Source organism: Salmo salar, chromosome 11, assembly GCF_965601325.2.
Source record: "Salmo salar chromosome 11, fSalSal1, whole genome shotgun sequence".
NCBI lineage: Eukaryota > Metazoa > Chordata > Actinopteri > Salmoniformes > Salmonidae > Salmo > Salmo salar.
In genome coordinates this window covers 24,679,190-24,698,960 of record NC_138301.1, presented here as the reverse complement: position 1 = coordinate 24,698,960, position 19,771 = coordinate 24,679,190, and the positions used below count along the sequence as shown (strand labels likewise).

Here is a 19,771-nt window from a genome sequence, read left to right as displayed (position 1 = left end):
GGCAGAGGTTGAATATGAGTACAGGCAGAGAGAGAGAGAGGTAGAGAGAAGGAAAGAGAGAGACTGTCACGACTTCCGCCGAAGTCGGCTCCTCTCCTTGTTCGGGCGGTGTTCGGCGGTCGACGTCCCCGGCTTTCTAGCCATCGCCTGTCACGTCCTGGCCAGTATAAGGGTTAATTGTTATTGGAGTTTGGTCAGGACGTATTTGAGGGTATTTGTTTTATGTGGTCCGGGGTGGTGTTTTGGTAAAAGGGTGTTTGATGTAGTATTTCCGGGTTTTTGGTTTATGGTCTATGTTTATGTATTTCTATGTGTAGTCTAGTAAGTGTGTTTCTATGTAGAGTTAATTGGGGTGGACTTCCAATTGAAGGCAGCTGTGTGGTGTTGCCTTTGATTGGAAGTCCTATATTAGTTTTGTGTTTAGCCTTGTGCCTTGCCAGACTGTCTGTATATCGTTCGTTCACTTGTTTTGTTATTTTGGTGTTCATTTTGGGAAGTTAATAAACGTCAAGATGAGCTTACACATACCTGCTGCATTTTGGTCCTCCATTACCGACAAAAACCGTGACATCGCCGCTCCATTTTTCATGTATCCATTTGTTTTGTCTTGTTCTCTGCACACCTGGTTTTCATTCCCCAATCAATTCATATGTATTTATTCCTCTGTTCCCATCATGTCTTTGTGTAGGATTGTTTGTGTTATGTGTATTTTGATATTGTGGATATTGTTACGCGCATTACTTTTTGTCTATGTTCCGTGTTTTGGGCACATTTTATGTTATTTTTGTGCTGTCATTTTGACCGGAATAAAAGTGCGCCTGTTCACTACACTCTGCTCTCCTGCACCTGACTTCGCCTCCGATACACACTCCTAACAGAGACAGACATACAGTTGTAGGATCTTAATTTGACCCAGTTTGCTATAGCAGGAAAATAATTCTGCAGCAACAGGAAATGTGAATTATTATGTGGATAATAATTAATGGAGATTTTTTTGTAGGGTTTGATACATTGTTTATTTAGGCAAATCAAGTCTGACATTTTAAAATGGAAAATACAAACTTACAAAGCCTTTTGTAATACAATACAAGTTTGCATTTCTTGTTCTGCAGTACAAATCTCAGAAACAAAAGAGTGATCAACTTAAGATCCTACATCTGTACAGACAGACAGACATACAGACCTTCAGGCAGACTTGGTCTATAGAAATAGGCCGTTTCAGTGTTCTGAGTGGATATGTGGATAGGTAACTAACTCGATGATGTCACAATGCCCCTTTTCCAGGGACGGAGCACTAGTTATTATAAGGGAACATTATGAGGTAACATGTTGCCAAGGAAACACACTTATGTCATAATCTAAGACCACATTAAAACTGTCAGACAAGCTCAGGTAGAGCGCATTAGCTACATTTGAATGATCTCTCAACCGATAACTGATTTGATTGATTACAACAATACCTTGTTACAACAACCTTGTCGTGACATGGGTCAGAGACTAAGTGACCCTGTCCCTGAGGTATCCCCTAGGGAGAATCCAAAGGAGACACAGGAACATAAAGATAAACCCAAGGAGAAGAGGATCCCTCAAGCCCTGACCTTTCTTCAGCTGTTTACACTGCTGAGCTGCGTCAAGGTGAAGAAAACACCCTTTGATCCCTCCCAGAGTGGTGAGGGGAGAAAGGGAACGACGATAAACGAGACGAACAACAATAATGACTCTGATACTGGTGAGTGTTAGGAGTTGTATATTGATTAGTGCTGCTACATAGTACAATTATTTAGGCTTCACATGGAAAAAAACAGGTCACATGTCTTAGAAATGTTTCACTTACAGGCTTGGACTACTCTGCAGGTGACGTGAAAAGGATCAAGGACAAGAGTAAAGGAAAGGTTGGGGGAGAGAAACATTGCATTGAATCTCAGGACCACAAATGCAGAACCACACCGGAAAAAGAAAAATACATTAAACAAAGACCTAACTCGGTAAGACATCAAAATGTGCTTATTAATGAGGATTTACCAATGCATTTGACAGCTGATAATGACCACAATAAGGAAAACACAGCATATTGTGTTGATTTTAATCCTTTGACAAGGCTTGACAAATGTGATAATGTCACAATGCCCCTTCGGATGGGGTAGGCCCTAATAGTTATTAGGAAAAGTCTATACGGAATCCATGGAACGTCCCAACTCTGACCTTTGACGTTGAAATTGAAATGTTTAAGGTAAGGGTTAAGGTTAAGGTAGGGGTTAATGTTAGGGTTTAGGGTAGGGACGTCCCAAGGATCACGGACAGCACTAACCCTAGTTATTATGGGGTAACATTATGACATGGAAACACACTTAGGAAATAATATTTGCTGCCAATCAAGCTAGAGCTCATTGGCTACATATATTCAACATTGATATTGTAGTTTGAAATATCAGTAGATTTCTAACTGATGTACTGATTGCGACACTGAGGTCTCCCCCAAGGAGAAAGCAAAGGAGACCCAGCAGAAAGAGAAGAAGAGCACCCATCCAGCTGTGGCGGCCCTGCAGCTGTTCACTCTCTTCTGCTGTGGTGGGAAAGTCAAGCTGAGGAAGACTCGTCCCTCTCAGAACAGACAGAGTAGAAAGGACCAGGACAAAGATAATGCATCTGATACTGGTGAGTGTTATGGGGTGTCTGTTGATTAGATATAGATTGAGATTGGCTCCACTTGGAAGAAAGTGTCTTCAAAATCAAAATGTCTAATCTACACAGGCTCGGACTTGTCTGGAGGTGATGTTACAACCAAAAGGGTAAAGGACAAGAGTAAGGGAAAGGTGGGGAGGGAGAAAGACCAGACTGAAGTTCAGCTGTTGAAATCATCTCAAGACCACAAACCCATAAGTACAACACCAGAAACAGACAAGGGAACTAATTCGGGACAAAGACCTAACTCTGTGAGACAACCAAACATGCTATATCATATTTTATTGTGAGCAAAATATCTTTCCCATAATGCTGTGTCATCATTGGGTGTTACAATTGTGTTATGCAGGAAAATCGAAGGACACCCCGGCAAGTGAAGACCCCTGTGGAGGAAATTTACATAAGACCTGACTCTCCGACTCTACCACGTGCCCACGTAAGTTACTGAAACCTAAATTACTATACGGACAGACAAAGATTCAAACATCTAGACACTTTCCCCTATGACCTCAACCTAACCACCCTTTTCCTCCGTGTAGAGCTCCCTCTCTCAGTTTTCCCTGGCAAGGAACCTGCCCATCCACCTGTTGGAGTGGCAGCTACCTGGAGTCCCTCTGACCACCTCGTCTATGGCAACTAGGACAGAGAGAAAGCCATCCTCTACCAACACTTCGACACACGCACAGATGGAAACACAGACAACAGATATGAACACAGACTCACAGACCACTGCCACCTCTCAGAGCCAGATCTCCACGGTCTCATCGGAGACCATGATAGATGTTCACACGTCAGACTCCATTACCCAGACCTCCACTCTTGACATGGCCCTGACACCTGACAGCACTAAGGACATGATCACTACTGATGAGGATGTGAAGGATGACTCTGCTAAAGATTTGATCTCCACCCTAACAGACACCTCTATGGAGAAATCCATCAGTGAGATCAGCCTGAAAGACCTCATCGCTGAGTATGAAGATGACAATGAGCTGAAGGATATGGCTGCCTCCGCTATCCCTGATACTGATAATGCCAATGAGGATGCAAAGCTGCTGGAGCATGCAGCACTTTATGACTTCATGTTGACAGTGGAGACCGAGCTGCCTCTGCATCTCTGAAGAGTCAATAGGCCTAATGAACATTTCAATGTAGCAAAAGCTATACTATGATCAATTAATAAAACATTTTTTATGCAGCAAATTCTCACTACTGTTGACATGTGACGCAGCATGTTTAGATTAGGCCTATTTGTTTGAATTCACCAAAAATAATAAATATTACTGCCTTGGGAACAAGCAAACCACTACAGGTAGGGGAGAGTGAATACATCAGCATAGAGTTCATTTGGACAATAGTGATCCATAGGCATATTGCATTCTGTAATGTATGAAATAACATTCACCCGCAGCGAATACAAATCAGATGTGTTCTATTTTCTCCCTCTGTCCTTCCCTCCCACATCCAGATGAGGTTTATATTGTCATGTTATCCAGCCCTTAAACTGTTTAGCATTTTAATAACACCTCGCAAACTCAGGGCCTAATTACCTTTGTTTCAAATGCATCAAATAGTCCTCCTATCACCACATATCTGGGCCACCTGAAGGTGCTGTGTTACTGGTGGGTTTCCAACAGATTACAGGGAGATTGGTTAAGTAAGTCAACCTAAATAAGGATGGTGGGAACATCCTCATACTACAGCACATCATTCTCTTTGCCTATATTACAGGAGGGGAGGATATATTGGTGTCATCAGAGTAATTGATTAGCACACATACTGTATGTGTCGTTTTATCACCTTGAATGTCGACAAAATAGAGAGCTTTGAAACTATTCAATTAAGTGTTAAAATACCAGGTGAAAAATGCTCCGTTAGAAAATCACTTTGAGAATTTAGGTATTTTATGAAATCTCACAGGTAAGATTTCGGTCAAACTTTACTTTTCTGTCTCTGTCATGCCTGTGGTCACCAGCTGTACAGCCTCCCCAGAGCTGCATATTCCAGTGGCCTACATGCATTGATAATGAGCTGAGAAGTAGTAGTAGCAGCACATCGTTTAGGGCTACAGCCAAGCTGTCCTTCACCTGAGAATCCCCCTAGTTGTACATGAGTGCACTCTCCACAATAAAGATCAGCCTGACATCAACATACTGTTGACAAAGTAGACATGGAATGAAATCAACATAACATAGATACTGTACATGTATGTAATTAAACATGACGTTTTTGATGACTGTTAATCTAGAAAAGATGCAGAACATATTATTCTCAGAATGGGGAGGGAGAGAAGAGAGAGGGGGATGAATGGGTGGATATAGAGGAGACACAGTAGGAGGGATGGTGGGATGTGTCCATCTATGAATTCAAATATTAATCTACCCAATAAGGGGATCAAAGGGTCTCTCACCCAGGTGTACACACAGACATGCACGTACACACAGACATGCACGTACACACACAAAAGCACACACACACGCTCACACCCACTCCTCTATCCACATGAAGTGGTCAGGGCATCACAGTGATCTAGTTACATGGACATTGAGGCGGCAGGGTAGCCTAGTTGTTAGAGCGTTGGACTAGTAACCGAAATGATGCAAGATCGAATCCCCAAGCTGACAAGGTACAAATCTGTGGTTCTGCCCCTGAACAACGCAGTTTACCCACTGTTCCTAGGCTGTCATTGATAATAAGAATTTCTTTTTAACTGACTTGCCTAGTTAAATAAAGGTAAAATAAATTGAGAAAAGGCATTTCATTCCACTAGAGACAGTAACATTGATGAGGTCTCCAACAAGTCTGTGAATCAAAAGATTACATCATCATTTTAATCCAAGTACTTTTCATATGACTGCACAGTTAGATACATATTACTACAGTGAGGACCATTAATAGAGATCCACACTCTTTTCACACTTCGGTAGGCTATCTATGCCAGGTGCTATTCTAGATCCTGAGCTACGAGTATCCATTGACCTGGCCCATCATGGCTTTAACTGACCAGTCTATCCACAGGGGGATACTACTGACAACACATTGAAAGTGGGTGGGGTTATATCCTGCCTGTTTGGCCCTGTCCGGGCGATTCGTCGGATGGGGCCACAGTGTCTCCCGACCCCTCCTGTCTCAGCCTCCAGTATTTATGCTGCAGTAGTTTATGTGTTTCGGTGGGCCAGGGACAGTCTGTTATATCTGGAGTATTTCTCCTGTCTTATCCGGTGTCCTGTGTGAATTTAAGTATGCTCTCTCTAATTCTCTCTTTCTCTCTTTCTTTCTCTCTCTCTCTCTTTCATTCTTTCTTTCTCTCTCGGAGGACCTGAGCCCTAGGACCACGCCTCAGGACTACTTGGCCTGATGACTCCTTGCTGTCCCTTGTCCACCTGGCCGTGCTGCTGCTCCAGATTCAACTTTTCTGCCTGCGGCTATGGAACCCTGACCTGTTCACCGGACGTGCTACCTGTTCCAGACCTGCTGTTTTCAACTCTCTAGAGACAGCAGGAGCAGTAGAGATACTCTGAATGATCGGCTATTGAATGCCAACTGACATTTACTCCTGAGGTGCTGACCTGTAGCACCCTTGACAACCACTGTGATTATTATTATTTGACCCTGCTGGTCATCTATGAACATTTGAACACCTTGGCTATGTTCTGTTATAAACTCCACCCGGCACAGCCAGAAGAGGACTGGCCACCCCTCATAGCCTGGTTCCTCTGTAGGTTTCTTCCTAGGTTCTGGCCTTTCTAGGGAGTTTTTACTAGCCACCGTGCTTTTACACCTGCATTACTTGCTGTTTGGGGTTTTAGGCTGGGTTTCTGTACAGCACTTTGAGATATCAGCTGATGTAAGAAGGGCTTTATAAATAAATTTGATTTGATTTATAAATAAGGGAGAAAGACCAGACTGAAGTTCAGCTGTTGAAATCATCTCAAGACCACAAACCCATAAGTACAACACCAGAAACAGACAAGGGAACTAATTCGGGACAAAGACCTAACTCTGTGAGACAACCAAACATGCTATATCATATTTTATTGTGAGCAATTTACGGTCTGTAATGTGCTGTTTTTGCTGGCCCTGCTCATAGGACATGATGGACAGTGTGTGTGTGTGTCTTCAGAAATGTGTGTGCATGCATTCCTAGGCATGCATGCGTGGTTGCAAATTAATATATGTGTGTTTGTTTGTGTGTGTCTGTCTGTCTGTCTGTCTGTCTGTCTGTCTGTCTGTCTGTCTGTCTGTGTGTGTGTGTGTGTGCATGTGCATGTTGTGTGTGTTTGTGCGTGGATACCTGCAAATCTATCGTTAGTGGTCTGAGCGAAATGGATAAACTACTGTGATCCATCCACTATCACTAATCGCTTCAGCGGATGACACACAGAGTAATTATCAGGCTGACATGTAGCACTTAAAAACGGACTCTAACAGGCGCTGAACCAGGGAGGCTTGCTATCTCTTTTGCTACATGTGGCAGCGATCTGCTTTTAATAGTGCAGACATAGAGGAGGTATGAATAGACATGTTGCCATGACTCTTACCCACTGGGCTGCATGTATTCACTTAGTCGACTCTTGGACTACAACAAGCATGTATTCTGATTGCCAACTGTAGTAGTCTTGTCACGACTGTCGGATGAAGTAGACCAAGGTGCAGCATGGTGAGTGTACATTTTCCTTTTTATTGAATGTCGCCAGCAAAACCAATAAACAATACAAAACGACCGTGAAGCTTACAGGGCAAAGTGCCACAAACAAAGTTAACTACCCACAAGGACAGGTGGGAAAAAGGGCTGCCTAAGTATGGTTCCCAATCAGAGACAACGATAGACAGCTGTCCCTGATTGAGAACCATACCCGGCCAAAACAAAGAAATACAAAACATAGAAAATAGAACATAGAATGCCCACCCAAATCACACCCTGACCAAACCTAAATAGAGACATAAAAAGGCTCTCTCAGGTCAGGACGTGACAAGTCAGTTGAATGTGGCACTTGATAATCAACTGTCTAATCATACTCTTTGTGGAGTGATTGACCTGTGCTCAGCCACTGTCTCCTTGCAACATGATGCAGGCAAATGATGAGAAAATAAACTGCTGCAATAGGGTGAAGGCAGAGGTTGAATATGAGTACAGGCAGAGAGAGAGAGAGGTAGAGAGAAGGAAAGAGAGAGACTGTCACGACTTCCGCCGAAGTCGGCTCCTCTCCTTGTTCGGGCGGTGTTCGGCGGTCGACGTCCCCGGCTTTCTAGCCATCGCCTGTCACGTCCTGGCCAGTATAAGGGTTAATTGTTATTGGAGTTTGGTCAGGACGTATTTGAGGGTATTTGTTTTATGTGGTCCGGGGTGGTGTTTTGGTAAAAGGGTGTTTGATGTAGTATTTCCGGGTTTTTGGTTTATGGTCTATGTTTATGTATTTCTATGTGTAGTCTAGTAAGTGTGTTTCTATGTAGAGTTAATTGGGGTGGACTTCCAATTGAAGGCAGCTGTGTGGTGTTGCCTTTGATTGGAAGTCCTATATTAGTTCTGTGTTTAGCCTTGTGCCTTGCCAGACTGTCTGTATATCGTTCGTTCACTTGTTTTGTTATTTTGGTGTTCATTTTGGGAAGTTAATAAACGTCAAGATGAGCTTACACATACCTGCTGCATTTTGGTCCTCCATTACCGACGAAAACCGTGACATCACCGCTCCATTTTTCATGTATCCATTTGTTTTGTCTTGTTCTCTGCACACCTGGTTTTCATTCCCCAATCAATTCATATGTATTTATTCCTCTGTTCCCATCATGTCTTTGTGTAGGATTGTTTGTGTTATGTGTATTTTGATATTGTGGATATTGTTACGCGCATTACTTTTTGTCTATGTTCCGTGTTTTGGGCACATTTTATGTTATTTTTGTGCTGTCATTTTGACCGGAATAAAAGTGCGCCTGTTCACTACACTCTGCTCTCCTGCACCTGACTTCGCCTCCGATACACACTCCTAACAGAGACAGACATACAGTTGTAGGATCTTAATTTGACCCAGTTTGCTATAGCAGGAAAATAATTCTGCAGCAACAGGAAATGTGAATTATTATGTGGATAATAATTAATGGAGATTTTTTTGTAGGGTTTGATACATTGTTTATTTAGGCAAATCAAGTCTGACATTTTAAAATGGAAAATACAAACTTACAAAGCCTTTTGTAATACAATACAAGTTTGCATTTCTTGTTCTGCAGTACAAATCTCAGAAACAAAAGAGTGATCAACTTAAGATCCTACATCTGTACAGACAGACAGACATACAGACCTTCAGGCAGACTTGGTCTATAGAAATAGGCCGTTTCAGTGTTCTGAGTGGATATGTGGATAGGTAACTAACTCGATGATGTCACAATGCCCCTTTTCCAGGGACGGAGCACTAGTTATTATAAGGGAACATTATGAGGTAACATGTTGCCAAGGAAACACACTTATGTCATAATCTAAGACCACATTAAAACTGTCAGACAAGCTCAGGTAGAGCGCATTAGCTACATTTGAATGATCTCTCAACCGATAACTGATTTGATTGATTACAACAATACCTTGTTACAACAACCTTGTCGTGACATGGGTCAGAGACTAAGTGACCCTGTCCCTGAGGTATCCCCTAGGGAGAATCCAAAGGAGACACAGGAACATAAAGATAAACCCAAGGAGAAGAGGATCCCTCAAGCCCTGACCTTTCTTCAGCTGTTTACACTGCTGAGCTGCGTCAAGGTGAAGAAAACACCCTTTGATCCCTCCCAGAGTGGTGAGGGGAGAAAGGGAACGACGATAAACGAGACGAACAACAATAATGACTCTGATACTGGTGAGTGTTAGGAGTTGTATATTGATTAGTGCTGCTACATAGTACAATTATTTAGGCTTCACATGGAAAAAAACAGGTCACATGTCTTAGAAATGTTTCACTTACAGGCTTGGACTACTCTGCAGGTGACGTGAAAAGGATCAAGGACAAGAGTAAAGGAAAGGTTGGGGGAGAGAAACATTGCATTGAATCTCAGGACCACAAATGCAGAACCACACCGGAAAAAGAAAAATACATTAAACAAAGACCTAACTCGGTAAGACATCAAAATGTGCTTATTAATGAGGATTTACCAATGCATTTGACAGCTGATAATGACCACAATAAGGAAAACACAGCATATTGTGTTGATTTTAATCCTTTGACAAGGCTTGACAAATGTGATAATGTCACAATGCCCCTTCGGATGGGGTAGGGCCTAATAGTTATTAGGAAAAGTCTATACGGAATCCATGGAACGTCCCAACTCTGACCTTTGACGTTGAAATTGAAATGTTTAAGGTAAGGGTTAAGGTTAAGGTAGGGGTTAATGTTAGGGTTTAGGGTAGGGACGTCCCAAGGATCACGGACAGCACTAACCCTAGTTATTATGGGGTAACATTATGACATGGAAACACACTTAGGAAATAATATTTGCTGCCAATCAAGCTAGAGCTCATTGGCTACATATATTCAACATTGATATTGTAGTTTGAAATATCAGTAGATTTCTAACTGATGTACTGATTGCGACACTGAGGTCTCCCCCAAGGAGAAAGCAAAGGAGACCCAGCAGAAAGAGAAGAAGAGCACCCATCCAGCTGTGGCGGCCCTGCAGCTGTTCACTCTCTTCTGCTGTGGTGGGAAAGTCAAGCTGAGGAAGACTCGTCCCTCTCAGAACAGACAGAGTAGAAAGGACCAGGACAAAGATAATGCATCTGATACTGGTGAGTGTTATGGGGTGTCTGTTGATTAGATATAGATTGAGATTGGCTCCACTTGGAAGAAAGTGTCTTCAAAATCAAAATGTCTAATCTACACAGGCTCGGACTTGTCTGGAGGTGATGTTACAACCAAAAGGGTAAAGGACAAGAGTAAGGGAAAGGTGGGGAGGGAGAAAGACCAGACTGAATTTCAGCTGTTGAAATCATCTCAAGACCACAAACCCATAAGTACAACACCAGAAACAGACAAGGGAACTAATTCGGGACAAAGACCTAACTCTGTGAGACAACCAAACATGCTATATCATATTTTATTGTGAGCAATTTACGGTCTGTAATGTGCTGTTTTTGCTGGCCCTGCTCATAGGACATGATGGACAGTGTGTGTGTGTGTCTTCAGAAATGTGTGTGCATGCATTCCTAGGCATGCATGCGTGGTTGCAAATTAATATATGTGTGTTTGTTTGTGTCTGTCTGTCTGTCTGTCTGTCTGTCTGTCTGTCTGTCTGTCTGTCTGTCTGTCTGTCTGTCTGTGTGTGTGTGTGCATGTGCATGTTGTGTGTGTTTGTGCGTGGATACCTGCAAATCTATCGTTAGTGGTCTGAGCGAAATGGATAAACTACTGTGATCCATCCACTATCACTAATCGCTTCAGCGGATGACACACAGAGTAATTATCAGGCTGACATGTAGCACTTAAAAACGGACTCTAACAGGCGCTGAACCAGGGAGGCTTGCTATCTCTTTTGCTAAATGTGGCAGCGATCTGCTTTTAATAGTGCAGACATAGAGGAGGTATGAATAGACATGTTGCCATGACTCTTACCCACTGGGCTGCATGTATTCACTGAGTCGACTCTTGGACTACAACAAGCATGTATTCTGATTGCCAACTGTAGTAGTCTTGTCACGACTGTCGGATGAAGTAGACCAAGGTGCAGCATGGTGAGTGTACATTTTCCTTTTTATTGAATGTCGCCAGCAAAACCAATAAACAATACAAAACGACCGTGAAGCTTACAGGGCAAAGTGCCACAAACAAAGTTAACTACCCACAAGGACAGGTGGGAAAAAGGGCTGCCTAAGTATGGTTCCCAATCAGAGACAACGATAGACAGCTGTCCCTGATTGAGAACCATACCCGGCCAAAACAAAGAAATACAAAACATAGAAAATAGAACATAGAATGCCCACCCAAATCACACCCTGACCAAACCTAAATAGAGACATAAAAAGGCTCTCTCAGGTCAGGACGTGACAAGTCAGTTGAATGTGGCACTTGATAATCAACTGTCTAATCATACTCTTTGTGGAGTGATTGACCTGTGCTCAGCCACTGTCTCCTTGCAACATGATGCAGGCAAATGATGAGAAAATAAACTGCTGCAATAGGGTGAAGGCAGAGGTTGAATATGAGTACAGGCAGAGAGAGAGAGAGGTAGAGAGAAGGAAAGAGAGAGACTGTCACGACTTCCGCCGAAGTCGGCTCCTCTCCTTGTTCGGGCGGTGTTCGGCGGTCGACGTCCCCGGCTTTCTAGCCATCGCCTGTCACGTCCTGGCCAGTATAAGGGTTAATTGTTATTGGAGTTTGGTCAGGACGTGGCTGAGGGTATTTGTTTTATGTGGTCCGGGGTGGTGTTTTGGTAAAAGGGTGTTTGATGTAGTATTTCCGGGTTTTTGGTTTATGGTCTATGTTTATGTATTTCTATGTGTAGTCTAGTAAGTGTGTTTCTGTGTAGAGTTAATTGGGGTGGACTTCCAATTGAAGGCAGCTGTGTGGTGTTGCCTTTGATTGGAAGTCCTATATTAGTTCTGTGTTTAGCCTTGTGCCTTGCCAGACTGTCTGTATATCGTTCGTTCACTTGTTTTGTTATTTTGGTGTTCATTTTGGGAAGTTAATAAACGTCAAGATGAGCTTACACATACCTGCTGCATTTTGGTCCTCCATTACCGACGAAAACCGTGACATCGCCGCTCCATTTTTCATGTATCCATTTGTTTTGTCTTGTTCTCTGCACACCTGGTTTTCATTCCCCAATCAATTCATATGTATTTATTCCTCTGTTCCCATCATGTCTTTGTGTAGGATTGTTTGTGTTACGTGTATTTTGATATTGTGGATATTGTTACGCGCATTACTTTTTGTCTATGTTCCGTGTTTTGGGCACATTTTATGTTATTTTTGTGCTGTCATTTTGACCGGAATAAAAGTGCGCCTGTTCACTACACTCTGCTCTCCTGCACCTGACTTCGCCTCCGATACACACTCCTAACAGAGACAGACATACAGTTGTAGGATCTTAATTTGACCCAGTTTGCTATAGCAGGAAAATAATTCTGCAGCAACAGGAAATGTGAATTATTATGTGGATAATAATTAATGGAGATTTTTTTGTAGGGTTTGATACATTGTTTATTTAGGCAAATCAAGTCTGACATTTTAAAATGGAAAATACAAACTTACAAAGCCTTTTGTAATACAATACAAGTTTGCATTTCTTGTTCTGCAGTACAAATCTCAGAAACAAAAGAGTGATCAACTTAAGATCCTACATCTGTACAGACAGACAGACATACAGACCTTCAGGCAGACTTGGTCTATAGAAATAGGCCGTTTCAGTGTTCTGAGTGGATATGTGGATAGGTAACTAACTCGATGATGTCACAATGCCCCTTTTCCAGGGACGGAGCACTAGTTATTATAAGGGAACATTATGAGGTAACATGTTGCCAAGGAAACACACTTATGTCATAATCTAAGACCACATTAAAACTGTCAGACAAGCTCAGGTAGAGCGCATTAGCTACATTTGAATGATCTCTCAACCGATAACTGATTTGATTGATTACAACAATACCTTGTTACAACAACCTTGTCGTGACATGGGTCAGAGACTAAGTGACCCTGTCCCTGAGGTATCCCCTAGGGAGAATCCAAAGGAGACACAGGAACATAAAGATAAACCCAAGGAGAAGAGGATCCCTCAAGCCCTGACCTTTCTTCAGCTGTTTACACTGCTGAGCTGCGTCAAGGTGAAGAAAACACCCTTTGATCCCTCCCAGAGTGGTGAGGGGAGAAAGGGAACGACGATAAACGAGACGAACAACAATAATGACTCTGATACTGGTGAGTGTTAGGAGTTGTATATTGATTAGTGCTGCTACATAGTACAATTATTTAGGCTTCACATGGAAAAAAACAGGTCACATGTCTTAGAAATGTTTCACTTACAGGCTTGGACTACTCTGCAGGTGACGTGAAAAGGATCAAGGACAAGAGTAAAGGAAAGGTTGGGGGAGAGAAACATTGCATTGAATCTCAGGACCACAAATGCAGAACCACACCGGAAAAAGAAAAATACATTAAACAAAGACCTAACTCGGTAAGACATCAAAATGTGCTTATTAATGAGGATTTACCAATGCATTTGACAGCTGATAATGACCACAATAAGGAAAACACAGCATATTGTGTTGATTTTAATCCTTTGACAAGGCTTGACAAATGTGATAATGTCACAATGCCCCTTCGGATGGGGTAGGCCCTAATAGTTATTAGGAAAAGTCTATACGGAATCCATGGAACGTCCCAACTCTGACCTTTGACGTTGAAATTGAAATGTTTAAGGTAAGGGTTAAGGTTAAGGTAGGGGTTAATGTTAGGGTTTAGGGTAGGGACGTCCCAAGGATCACGGACAGCACTAACCCTAGTTATTATGGGGTAACATTATGACATGGAAACACACTTAGGAAATAATATTTGCTGCCAATCAAGCTAGAGCTCATTGGCTACATATATTCAACATTGATATTGTAGTTTGAAATATCAGTAGATTTCTAACTGATGTACTGATTGCGACACTGAGGTCTCCCCCAAGGAGAAAGCAAAGGAGACCCAGCAGAAAGAGAAGAAGAGCACCCATCCAGCTGTGGCGGCCCTGCAGCTGTTCACTCTCTTCTGCTGTGGTGGGAAAGTCAAGCTGAGGAAGACTCGTCCCTCTCAGAACAGACAGAGTAGAAAGGACCAGGACAAAGATAATGCATCTGATACTGGTGAGTGTTATGGGGTGTCTGTTGATTAGATATAGATTGAGATTGGCTCCACTTGGAAGAAAGTGTCTTCAAAATCAAAATGTCTAATCTACACAGGCTCGGACTTGTCTGGAGGTGATGTTACAACCAAAAGGGTAAAGGACAAGAGTAAGGGAAAGGTGGGGAGGGAGAAAGACCAGACTGAAGTTCAGCTGTTGAAATCATCTCAAGACCACAAACCCATAAGTACAACACCAGAAACAGACAAGGGAACTAATTCGGGACAAAGACCTAACTCTGTGAGACAACCAAACATGCTATATCATATTTTATTGTGAGCAAAATATCTTTCCCATAATGCTGTGTCATCATTGGGTGTTACAATTGTGTTATGCAGGAAAATCGAAGGACACCCCGGCAAGTGAAGACCCCTGTGGAGGAAATTTACATAAGACCTGACTCTCCGACTCTACCACGTGCCCACGTAAGTTACTGAAACCTAAATTACTATACGGACAGACAGAGATTCAAACATCTAGACACTTTCCCCTATGACCTCAACCTAACCACCCTTTTCCTCCGTGTAGAGCTCCCTCTCTCAGTTTTCCCTGGCAAGGAACCTGCCCATCCACCTGTTGGAGTGGCAGCTACCTGGAGTCCCTCTGACCACCTCGTCTATGGCAACTAGGACAGAGAGAAAGCCATCCTCTACCAACACTTCGACACACGCACAGATGGAAACACAGACAACAGATATGAACACAGACTCACAGACCACTGCCACCTCTCAGAGCCAGATCTCCACGGTCTCATCGGAGACCATGATAGATGTTCACACGTCAGACTCCATTACCCAGACCTCCACTCTTGACATGGCCCTGACACCTGACAGCACTAAGGACATGATCACTACTGATGAGGATGTGAAGGATGACTCTGCTAAAGATTTGATCTCCACCCTAACAGACACCTCTATGGAGAAATCCATCAGTGAGATCAGCCTGAAAGACCTCATCGCTGAGTATGAAGATGACAATGAGCTGAAGGATATGGCTGCCTCCGCTATCCCTGATACTGATAATGCCAATGAGGATGCAAAGCTGCTGGAGCATGCAGCACTTTATGACTTCATGTTGACAGTGGAGACCGAGCTGCCTCTGCATCTCTGAAGAGTCAATAGGCCTAATGAACATTTCAATGTAGCAAAAGCTATACTATGATCAATTAATAAAACATTTTTTATGCAGCAAATTCTCACTACTGTTGACATGTGACGCAGCATGTTTAGATTAGGCCTATTTGTTTGAATTCACCAAAAATAATAAATATTACTGCCTTGGGAACAAGCAAACCACTACAGGTAGGGGAGAGTGAATACATCAGCATAGAGTTCATTTGGACAATAGTGATCCATAGGCATATTGCATTCTGTAATGTATGAAATAACATTCACCTGCAGCGAATACAAATCAGATGTGTTATATTTTCTCCCTCTGTCCTTCCCTCCCACATCCAGATGAGGTTTATATTGTCATGTTATCCAGCCCTTAAACTGTTTGGCATTTTAATAACACCTCGCAAACTCAGGGCCTAATTACCTTTGTTTCAAATGCATCAAATAGTCCTCCTATCACCACATATCTGGGCCACCTGAAGGTGCTGTGTTACTGGTGGGTTTCCAACAGATTACAGGGAGATTGGTTAAGTAAGTCAACCTAAATAAGGATGGTGGGAACATCCTCATACTACAGCACATCATTCTCTTTGCCTATATTACAGGAGGGGAGGATATATTGGTGTCATCAGAGTAATTGATTAGCACACATACTGTATGTGTCGTTTTATCACCTTGAATGTCGACAAAATAGAGAGCTTTGAAACTATTCAATTAAGTGTTAAAATACCAGGTGAAAAATGCTCCGTTAGAAAATCACTTTGAGAATTTAGGTATTTTATGAAATCTCACAGGTAAGATTTCGGTCAAACTTTACTTTTCTGTCTCTGTCATGGCTGTGGTCACCAGCTGTACAGCCTCCCCAGAGCTGCATATTCCAGTGGCCTACATGCATGGATAATGAGCTGAGAAGTAGTAGTAGCAGCACATCGTTTAGGGCTACAGCCAAGCTGTCCTTCACCTGAGAATCCCCCTAGTTGTACATGAGTGCACTCTCCACAATAAAGATCAGCCTGACATCAACATACTGTTGACAAAGTAGACATGGAATGAAATCAACATAACATAGATACTGTACATGTATGTAATTAAACATGACGTTTTTGATGACTGTTAATCTAGAAAAGATGCAGAACATATTATTCTCAGAATGGGGAGGGAGAGAAGAGAGAGGGGGATGAATGGGTGGATATAGAGGAGACACAGTAGGAGGGATGGTGGGATGTGTCCATCTATGAATTCAAATATTAATCTACCCAATAAGGGGATCAAAGGGTCTCTCACCCAGGTGTACACACAGACATGCACGTACACACAGACATTCACGTACACACATCTACACACACAAAAGCACACACTCATGCTCACACCCACTCAGTCTGTTATGTCTGGAGTACTTCTCCTGTCTTATTCGGTGTCCTGTGTGAATTTAAATATGCTCTCTCTAATTTTTTCTTTCTTTCTTTCTTTCTTTCTTTCTTTCTTTCTTTCTTTCTTTCTTTCTTTCTTTCTTTCTTTCTTTCTTTCTTCTCTCTCTCGGAGGACCTGAGCCCCAGGACCATGCCTCAGGACTACCTGGCCTGATGACTCCTTGCTGTCTCTTGTCCACCTGGCCATGGTGCTGCTCCAGTTTCAACAATTCTGCCAATTCTGTGGCTATGGAACCCTGACCTGTTCACCGGACGTGATACCTGTCCCAGACCTGCTGTTTTCAACTCTCTAGAGACAGCAGGAGCGGTAGAGATACTCTGAATGATCGGCTATGGAAAGCCAACTGACATTTATTCCTGAGGTGCTGACCTGTTACACCCTCGACAACCACTGTGATTATTATTATTTGACCCTGCTGGTCATCTATGAACATTTGAACATCTTGGCAATGTTCTGTTATAATGTCCACCTGGCACAGCCAGAAGAGGACTGGCCACCCCTCATAGCCTGGTTCCTCTCTAGGTTTCTTCCTAGGTTCTGGCCTTTCTAGGGAGTTCTTCCTAGCCACTGTGCTTCTACACCTGCATTGCTTGCTGTTTGGGGTTTTAGGCTGGGTTTCTGTACAGCACTTTGAGATATCAGCTGATGTAAGAAGGGCTTTATAAATACATTTGATTTGATTTATAAATAAATGTGATTTGACAGCCAGGCTCTATTACAGTCTGTCAGCTGCTGTTTTTGCTGGCCCTGCTCATAGGACATGATGGACAGTGTGTGTGTGTCTGTGTCTTCAGTAATGTGTGTGTGCATGCATTCCTAGGCATGCATGCGTGGTTGCAAATGCATATGTGTGTGTGTGTGTGTGTGTGTGTGTGTGTGTGTGTGTGTGTGTGTGTGTGTGTGTGTGTGTGTGTGTGTGTGTGTGTGTGTGTGTGTGTGTGTGTGTGTGTGTGTGTGTGTGTGTGTGTGTGTGTGTGTGCGTGCATGTGGTGTGTGTTTGTGTGTGCATACCTGCAAACATATCATTAGTGGTCTGAGTGAAATGGATAAACTACTGTGATCCATCCAGGTGCCTACAGAGGTGTTAGCCTATCATGTTGTGTGAGCTTTTATCACTAATCGCAGCACTTAAAAGCTGACACTAACAGGCTCTGAGCCAGGGAGGCTTGCTATCTCTTACGCTACATGTGGCGGCGATCTGTTTTAATAGTGCAGACATAGAGGAGGTATGAATAGACCTGTTGCCATGACTCTTGCCCACTGGGCTGCATGTATTCACTGAGTCGACTCTTGGACCTCAACAAGCATGTATTCTGATTGCCAACAGTAGTAGTCTGTTGAATGTGGCACTGGATAATCAACTGTATAATCATTCTCATTGTGGAGTGATTGACCTGTGCTCAGAACACTCTCTCCTTGCAACATGATGCAGGCAAATGATGAGAAAATAAACTGCTGCAATAGGGTGAAGGCAGAGGTTGAATATGAGTACAGGCAGAGAGAGGGAGAGGTAGAGAGAAGCATCTCAGCCTATGCTACCCTCCAGTCCCTCAACTTCTTGGCGCTGACGGAAACATGGATTACCACAGAAAACACTGCTACTCCTACTGCTCTCTCCTCCTCTGACCATGTGTTCTCGCATACCCCGAGAGCATCTGGTCAGCGGGGTGGTGGCACTGGAATCCTCATCGCTCCCAAGTGGACATGCTCTCTTTCTCCCCTGACCCATCTGTCTATCTCCTCCTTTGAATTCCATGCTGTCACAGTCACTAGCCCATTCAAGCTTAACATCCTTATCATTTATCGCCCTCCAGGTTCCCTTGGAGAGTTCATCAATGAGCTTGACGCCTTGATAAGTTCCTGTCCTGAGGATTGCTCACCCCTCACAATTCTGGGTGACTTTAACCTCCCTACCTTCCCGGCCGGCTCGGTCCTCCCCTCCTGCTCCGTGGCTTGACAACTCATTGTGAGCTCACAGAACTGGGCTCCGGGCAGCCGAGCGGAAATGGAGGAAAACTAGCCTCCCTGCGGACCTGGCATCTTTTCACTCCCTCCTCTCCACATTTACTTCCTCTGTTTCTGCTGCAAAAGCCACTTTCTACAACTCTAAATTCCAAGCATCTGTCTCTAACCCTAGGAAGCTCTTTGCCACCATCTCCTCCCTCCTGATTCCCCCCCCCTTCTCCCTCTCTGCGGATGACTTTGTCAACCATTTTGAAAAGAAGGTTGACGACATCTGATCCTCGTTTGTTAAGGCTGGTGCGAGGAGCGGGAACAGGCTGAATTGGACTGGGCTGACGCACTGGAGGCCTGGTGCGTGGTGCTGGTACTGGATATACCAGGCCGTGGAGGCGCACTGGCGGTCTCGATCGCACCTCCAGCACAACCCGTCCTCGCTGGATGGAACTAGTAGCCCTGCACGAGCGAAGTGCTGGCACAGGGCGAACTGGGCTGTGCAGGGGCCTGATGGTTGCCGTGCGTAGAGCCGGCGTAGGGTAGCCTGGGCCTAGGAGGTGCACTGGTGGCCAGATGCGCTGCGCAGGCATCCTTCTACCAGGCTGGATGCCCACTCTAGCACGGCACTTGCGAGGGGCTGGGATAACTCGCACCGGACTGTGCGTGCGCATGGGCGAGATCGTGCGCACTTCCGCATACCTCGGCGCTCTCCACTCCATACATTCTCCATA

At 43.6% G+C, this 19,771-nt stretch overlaps 2 protein-coding genes and 1 long non-coding RNA gene across 5 annotated transcripts; all 3 read left to right on the top strand.

The window, feature by feature from the left end:
• The first annotated feature begins 938 nt into the window (after positions 1–938).
• Positions 939–3,878, top strand: LOC106562303 (uncharacterized). Of its 2 annotated transcripts, none has more exons than XM_045689201.2 (6): positions 939–1,729; positions 1,855–1,985; positions 2,469–2,655; positions 2,752–2,933; positions 3,032–3,118; positions 3,222–3,878. In XM_045689201.2, the coding sequence occupies exons 1-6, from the start codon at positions 1,417–1,419 to the stop codon at positions 3,801–3,803; spliced, it is 1,482 nt and encodes a 493-aa protein (XP_045545157.1). In that variant the 5' UTR covers positions 939–1,416; the 3' UTR covers positions 3,804–3,878. The 2 variants fall into 2 exon arrangements, with proteins under 2 accessions (XP_045545157.1, XP_045545155.1); XM_045689199.2 differs by having other exon boundaries at positions 941–1,729; positions 1,837–1,985.
• Positions 3,879–8,750: 4,872 nt separating this feature from the next.
• Positions 8,751–10,765, top strand: LOC145859071 (uncharacterized). Its single transcript, XR_014379357.1, has 3 exons — positions 8,751–9,524; positions 9,632–9,780; positions 10,264–10,765. It is a non-coding gene; the product is annotated as an uncharacterized LOC145859071 (long non-coding RNA).
• A 2,001-nt stretch (positions 10,766–12,766) lies between these two features.
• On the top strand, positions 12,767–15,723 carry LOC106592769 (uncharacterized). Of its 2 annotated transcripts, none has more exons than XM_045690360.2 (6): positions 12,767–13,574; positions 13,700–13,830; positions 14,314–14,500; positions 14,597–14,778; positions 14,877–14,963; positions 15,067–15,723. In XM_045690360.2, the coding sequence occupies exons 1-6, from the start codon at positions 13,262–13,264 to the stop codon at positions 15,646–15,648; spliced, it is 1,482 nt and encodes a 493-aa protein (XP_045546316.2). In that variant the 5' UTR covers positions 12,767–13,261; the 3' UTR covers positions 15,649–15,723. The 2 variants fall into 2 exon arrangements, with proteins under 2 accessions (XP_045546316.2, XP_045546314.2); XM_045690358.2 differs by having other exon boundaries at positions 12,769–13,574; positions 13,682–13,830.
• Positions 15,724–19,771: the final 4,048 nt, after the last annotated feature.

Excerpts from the sequence above, each read along its gene's own strand:
- LOC106562303 (XM_045689199.2), top strand. The coding sequence starts at position 1,417 with ATGATCTCTCAACCGATAACTGATTTGATTGATTACAACAATACCTTG. Across the intron at positions 1,986-2,468 it reads TTAAACAAAGACCTAACTCG|GTCTCCCCCAAGGAGAAAGC; the intron begins GTAAGACATCAA and ends TGCGACACTGAG. Across the intron at positions 2,656-2,751 it reads AGATAATGCATCTGATACTG|GCTCGGACTTGTCTGGAGGT; the intron begins GTGAGTGTTATG and ends TAATCTACACAG.
- LOC106592769 (XM_045690358.2), top strand. The coding sequence starts at position 13,262 with ATGATCTCTCAACCGATAACTGATTTGATTGATTACAACAATACCTTG. Across the intron at positions 13,831-14,313 it reads TTAAACAAAGACCTAACTCG|GTCTCCCCCAAGGAGAAAGC; the intron begins GTAAGACATCAA and ends TGCGACACTGAG. Across the intron at positions 14,501-14,596 it reads AGATAATGCATCTGATACTG|GCTCGGACTTGTCTGGAGGT; the intron begins GTGAGTGTTATG and ends TAATCTACACAG.